The sequence below is a fragment of the Pelophylax lessonae genome (assembly GCF_965119305.1).
Source record: "Pelophylax lessonae genome assembly, chromosome: 4".
In the NCBI taxonomy this organism is placed as follows: Eukaryota; Metazoa; Chordata; class Amphibia; order Anura; family Ranidae; genus Pelophylax; species Pelophylax lessonae.
Genome location: NC_138771.1, coordinates 156,060,633 through 156,067,529, shown reverse-complemented (window position 1 = coordinate 156,067,529; position 6,897 = coordinate 156,060,633). Strand labels below are relative to the sequence as shown.

General features: G+C 44.6%; 1 protein-coding gene across 1 annotated transcript in view; it reads left to right on the top strand.

Moving 5' to 3' along the window:
• The first annotated feature begins 1,795 nt into the window (after positions 1 to 1,795).
• Positions 1,796 to 6,897, top strand: part of TMEM209 (transmembrane protein 209) — a 79,432-nt gene continuing 74,330 nt past the window's right edge. Inside the window, exons 1-2 of the mRNA XM_082255134.1 lie at positions 1,796 to 1,944; positions 2,221 to 2,362. Of these exons, the coding sequence (XP_082111260.1) occupies positions 2,223 to 2,362 (140 nt within the window). The 5' untranslated portion in view covers positions 1,796 to 1,944; positions 2,221 to 2,222. The remainder of the gene's footprint in view (positions 1,945 to 2,220; positions 2,363 to 6,897) is intronic.

Here is a 6,897-nt window from a genome sequence, read left to right as displayed (position 1 = left end):
CAACCTGAGAATTACTTACACCTGCTCTCTGAGCGGTACTTGCTTCTAGCCCCTGCACTATGAGCATTACTTATTTCTGACCCCTGCATTCAGAGTATTACTTACTCCTGTACTCTAAGCATTACTTACTCCTGTCCCCTGCACTCCGTGCGCTACATACTCCTGCCCTCCTAATGTTACTTACTCATGAGCCTGCACCCTGAGTATTACATACTCCTGCACATACTCCTGTTACATACTTCTGACCACTGCACTCTGTTTGTTACTTACTTCTGCATTCTAAGCATTTCTTGCCCCAGGCCCCTGAGTGTTACCTACTCCTGACCCCTTCACCCTTAGCATTACTTAATTCTGACCCCTGCACTCTGAGCATTACTTACTCCTGCACTCCTAATGTTACTTAGCCTGGTTCACACTGGTGCGATGTGGAAAACCCTGCGATTTAGTGCCGGTTCCCGCATCGCACCTAAATTGCACACTGGTTCACACTGAGATCTGTGAACAGCTGGGGCTGTCACTGTAAAGTTAAAGACACCCCCAGATCAGTTTGCAGATCTCAGTGTGAACTGTCATATGGTGCAGGAATCCAATCGCATAGGTGTGAAAACCCATGTGATTCGATTCCAGTGCAGACCAAAAAAAGGGTCCTGCACCATTTTGGTGGCTGAAATCGCATCGCACAGGCATCGCATGTGATCTTCACAGCAGTGTGGTGTGAATCACATGCGATGTATAACATCGCACCAATGTGGACCCAGTCTTACTCACAAGCCTGCACCCTGAGCATTACATACTCCTGCACTCTGTGCCTTACTTACTCCTGACCAATGTACTCTGCGTTACTTACTCCTGACCCCTTGCACTCTGTGTGTTACTTACTCCTGACCCCTTGTACTCTGTGCGTTACTTACTCCTGACCCCTTGTACTCTGTGGGTTACTTACTCCTGACCCCTTGCACTCTGTGGGTTACTTACTCCTGACCCCTTGCACTCTGTGCGTTACTTACTCCTGACCACTTTACTCTGTATTACTTACACCTAACCCCTTGTACTCTGTTTGTTACTTACTCCTGACCCCTTGCACTCTGTGTGTTACTTAATTCCTGACCACTTTACTCTGTATTACTTACACCTAACCCCTTGTACTCTGTTTGTTACTTACTCCTGACCACTTTACTCTGTATTACTTACACCTAACCCCTTGTACTCTGTGTGTTACTTACTCCTGATCGCTGTTATCTGTTACTTACTCCTGATCGCTGTAATCTGTTACTTACTCCTGCATTCTAAGCGTTTCTTGCCCCAGACCTGAGTGTTACTTACTCCTGACCCCTTCACCCTTAGCATTACTTAATTCTGACCCCTGCCCTCTGTGTGTCACTCATGCCTTGTCCCTGTTCTTTTGCCTTAGATAAGAGTAGGATAAGATAAGATTGTATATAACATACCCCTTTAAGCCCCTCCTACTGCAATTTGGCCACATCCATAATTCCCTATGATGCGCTGCATATCCGCCCTATAATTTTCGGGGTGTGGCTACACATAGGGGCTCGTTTGTGGGTGTGGTTAAAAGTGTAGTACTGTAGTCAGAACAACGTCTCCAGATTTTAGTTTTGAAGATCTAATGATCTCCGCTTAGTGCCTCCCACTCATGTTTCTGTCTCTTCGGGTCACGTGACGGGGAAGTGGCAGAACTCCATCCAGACATGTATAGTAATTGTTACACAGGAACCACCCACTGACGTCACTTCCCTCGCTCGCCACACTAGTCTGCCTAAAGCCCGCCCAGAGCAATGGTCATGTGATTCAGACGTCAGTCCTGGGACTTCTCTCATTGGGTGTAGGGAACCGTGGAGCAATGTAGAGCGGGGTGTTGGGTTTGCTCGCTGCCCGCCACATTCTGGTGTAGAGTGTCCGTTCTCTGTGTGTGGCTGCGACTCTATGGTACGGCGGTATAGTGGATGGAAGTGTCCGCATGGCTTTATTTCACGTGTTTGATAATGATTCTTCTCAGAGAACTCTTCTTTCCAGTAATGATTGAATGGGGGGGAGAGGACTGCTTCTACCTTCTGTGTCAGTCTTCTCTCAGGGAATCCATGCGATTGGGGCTGAGGGGGGTGTGGTGTGTGTTGATATGCTACTAAGGAGTAAATATGTGTGTAGGGGGGATGATTGGTGTAATGAGGATATACATATAAAGTCATGTTTATTTCTCCCCAGAAATGAAGACCGAGGAACAAAACCTGAACATGTCATTTATTGACACCACCATCAAGATGAGGAAACAGGCCAGCACCAGAAAGTTTGTGCTGGCCAGCGGCCTCCTCAATGTGTCTCTGGCTGGGATCATTTATACTGAGATGTAAGTATCATGGCTGCTCATTCATTAACCCTTCCCACCAACCGCCTCCCAGCCCTTTAAGGGTTCCAAAAGCATTGAAGTGGGCATTCAACTCATTGTGATTGGCTGTCGCAGCGGTCACATGATTGGAAAGCTCCCAATGGCTAGTATGCATTGGGAGCTTTTTGGTACACGCCAGCTCCCACTATGGTAAGTAGTTTTAAACCACTTGTAGACCACGTAGATATACTGCGGCAGGGCAGCTGCTCTCTACCTAGTACGTGAGCTGCGTGCTGAGGTAGGGAGCGTCACCCCGGTGGTTCTGCGATTGGCTGCAGCACTAACCAAGTAGCGGATCTTGGTTGCTGGCACCTGCCATTACTGGTGAGGGCCCTGTATAGGTAAACAAACACAGGGCTCTTTTGACAGCAATGTAAAGCAGGAAGTAAAAACGGCACATACAGTAACACATATTGGGCACACATGTAACCCCTTGATTGCCTCTGTTAACCCCTTCTCTGCCAGTGCAGATGTTTAGCACTGATCACTGTATTGGTGTTACTGGTTCCAAAAAAAAAAAAAGTGTCCGATTTGTCCGTATTGCAGTACTGCTATAAGTCGCTGATTGCCGCCATTACTAGTTACTACCATAAATATATCCCGTAACTTGTAGATGCTTTAACTTTTGCACAAACCAATCAATAGATGCTTATTAGGATTTTTTTACCAAAAATCTGTAGCAGAATACATTTTTACCTAAATTAATGAATAAATTAGGTTTTTTTTATTGGATGTGTCTTGTTTATTGCGCAAAAAATAAAAACCAGAGATGATCAAATGCCACCAAAAGAAAGCTCTCTTTATGGGGAAAAAAAGGACGTACATTTCATTGGGTATACTGTCACAGGACTGTGCAATTGTTAAAGTAACGCACTGCCATATCACAAAAAATGACCTGGTCATGAAGGGGGGTAAAACTTCCAGAGCTGAAGTGGTTAACATGGCCGTGTGTGTGTGTGTGTGTATGTATGTATGTATGTATATGTGTGTGTATATATATATATATATATATATATATATATATATATATATATATATATATATATATATAATTAGTGTGTAGCACCCTACAGGTAGGTGCTAGACAAAGGTATAGTGGGCCTTGTCTGCCTAACAGCAGGGCTGTGACTTATTAGTCAGGGTGTCTTGGTTTCCAGGTGTGCCTGCTTAAGGGGGAATCTCCCCACTGGCTCCTGTGAGAGGCTTCTCATAGGGCGGTGGAGGAAACCCAATCAGAGGACACATCCAGGCTTGTAACTACCCCAGAGGGCGGATTGTGCTGCAAAGGATTCTAGGGGTGGCGCATGACACAATGTCTTTGGCGGGAGCAGAGTCCCAGGAGGGAGAGAACGGCTGTCTCTCCTCCTGTCCGAGGAGGAGGATTTCGGGGTGCTGCTTGAAGATCCAAAGGGGATCTGGTGTACCGAGAACCTGCGGAGATTCAGAGGGGTCCAGTCCCAAGAAAGTCTACACAGGTCATGAGTACTGAGGATTGCCCCTGGGGGTCTGCCTGCAGTTAGAGGGGACCACTCCGGAAGAGGTTTGGGGATCCAGTGCCAGCTAGTGGTGAAAGGGGGTACCTAGGTTGAGGACCCTGAAGTGACAGAGGGGGTACATAGACTGTGGACCCTAAAGAGCTTCAAGTGTAAAGGGGGCGCCTGTGGTTTGGGCCCTGAAGTGTCAATGCAGCGTGTGAAGTGTGCTAGTTGAGAGTTGCAGCAGTACAGGAACTTAGAAGGAGCTTTCTCAGCCAGTGCAGTGCTGGAGGGAGCTATTGTAGTGTTACCAGTCAAGCAGTTCTACAGTCCTGGATCTTCTGGACTAAAGTCGAGGATCCAGCACAGTTTCAGTAATTATACAGTGTTCAAGCATCAGGAAGCGTTGGCTGGCGTCAAGACAGCGCTAACAGGCATTTCTGCCAGAAAGTCCCACAATTGTATTTAGTTGAGCCTAAAGGAGTATCCCACTCATTCCCTTCTCCCATCCCCTTAAATACAACAAAACAAAGATGCCGGAGTTGTCAATGTCTCAGTGCTTACTCCCAGGGCCGCAGCTCACATGGGCTGGAGGGGTAACCTGTACCAATGGCAGACCCACATCAGGCCACAGGCCTGGAAAACCTGCTATATATACCGTCACTGTGTTAAGGGCCACCTGCCGAGTTCCCGCCTATGTGTGCTGTTGGCGTATAGGGTTTAAAGAGCCTGGGCCTCTGACAAATCACACAGGACTTATTTAATTTTTTTTTATTTATAAAAAAAAAATAGCAAATTAAAAAAATATTGCATTTACGATTGCTACACAAGATGTGTTGCATGTAAAGTATAAGTAAACCCTCGCCTTGTATAACAACCCATTCAGTGTAAAATTAAAAAAAAAAAAAAAAAAAAAAAGGCAACATCGGTGCCTCCCTGGGATCTCCTGCCAGAGAGCCCAGAACTGAAGCCGGCAGTTCTGCCTGCTTCCTATAGAGCCCATGGAGGACCGGAAGGTCTCCAATGAGCTCTATGGCATAGGAAACTGGAACTGACACGTAGTATTGTCAGTTCCAGTTCCCCTGGATGTAAACGGCACCTTTTTTAAGTCTTGAAAGCATTTAATTTAGTTACTTAGATCTTGGAGTGATCAGATGCTTTTAGGGCAGAGGAGACATCTGGGGTCTAATAGACCCCCAGACCTCTCCATAAAGAGTGTCTGTCACTGCCTATTGCGGTCATAAGTGATGTTTACTTTCCTTGTGATAGCAATAAAAATTATCAAAAAAAAAATTAAAGAATCAGTGTAAAAATAAAAAATTGCTTGTGTGCAGAGGCAAATGCACACATACGTAAACGGCAATTGCACCACCCATGAGGTATTGCAGCGAACATCAGAGCGAGAGTGATCATTCTAGCACCAGACAAAATTTAGTATCAAATTTAGTCTATGGAGACTTTTGAATACCATGGTTTGGTGGCATTTTATTAAAGTGTGACATGTTTGGTATCTATTTACTTGGCATTACACCATATTTTGAATTTTACCAGAAGATTGAGTTTTGTGTTTGTGTGCATTGAAGTATATATAATGTTTGGGAGGTCCAAATAATTTTCTAGCAAAAAATACCAAATTTTAAATGTAAAAGTGTTAAAAATAAAAAATGCTGATTCTTTAACGGGTATACGGGTATATAAAGAATTAGAAATCCTTTTTTGTGATCACCTCACCTCTGTTCTCTGCTTCATAAGGGGCTTGGCGAGTCGAGGATGGAGAAACAGCAGTACACTGATCTGCCCAGTCAATGGCTGTTTTGGAGGGGGGGTCAGCACCAGTCTTGGCAGTTGAAGAATGGGCAGGCAATTTTCTCAGCACAGCCAAGAAACTGACGATAGTGGAATGGATGTGCTCTTATGCCTGGCTTAGTCAGTTTGAAATAGGAATACAGAGGGACTGGCAGGAACACCAGGGATTTCACACAATGGAGGCAATAGAAAGCAAACAGGATACTTTCCAATCTGCAGCATTGTCATTTCCTGTAAAATTCAGATGCAATATGGCAGCATGGAGGTCTTCTGTATATAGTTGGTGTACAGAAAGATCCCCAAAAAATGTGGACAGAGTAAAGCTCCACTTTAACCACTTCAGCTCCGGAAGGATTTACCCCCTTAATGACCAGGCCTTTTTTTTGCATCCTGCGACGCTGTACCCAAATAGAATTGATGTCTCTCTCCCCCCCCCCCACAAATAGAACTTTCTTTTGGTGGTGGTCGATCACCTGTGCGGTTTTTAGATTCTGCGCTATAAACAAAAAAAGAGCGTCAATTTTTAAAAAAGCGCCATATTTTTTACTTTCTGCTATAAAACATTCCCAATAAAACATTAAAAAAAATCTAATTTTTTTTTTATCAGTTTAGGCCAATTTGTATTCTGCTACATATTTTTGGTAAAAAATATCCTACAAAGCATATTTTAATTGGTTTGCGTAAAAGTTATAGCGTTTACCAACTACAGGATAGATTTTTCGAATTCTTAGTTTTTTTTTTTTTTTTTTGTTTTAATAGTAATGGCAGCAATCCGTGCTTTTTAGAGGGACTGTGACATTGCGGCAGACAGATCAGGCCCCTAACTGACATTTTTGACACTTTTTGGGGACCAGTGACAATAATACAGTAATCAGTGCTAAATATTATGCACTTTTACTGTATAAATGACACTGGCAGGGAAGGGGTTAATACTAGGGGTGATCAAAGTGGTTAATGTATGCCTAACTGTGTATGGGAATGGTTCTGTGATAGGCACAGAGAGATCAAAGTTTCAGCAGAGCCGTGGGAGGGGGGGGGACGTCTTGACGATTGAGCGGCTGCATCGGTCATTACCGCCGGAAAGCCGACCACTGGCTCTAAAAAACGGTACCGGGATGATGCCTCCCGGTATAACCACGCAAAGTCAGCCGACGTAGGTCTACGTCACTTTGCGGTAAGTGGTTAAACATTGAGCTAGGTATTTTTTTCTTTTGC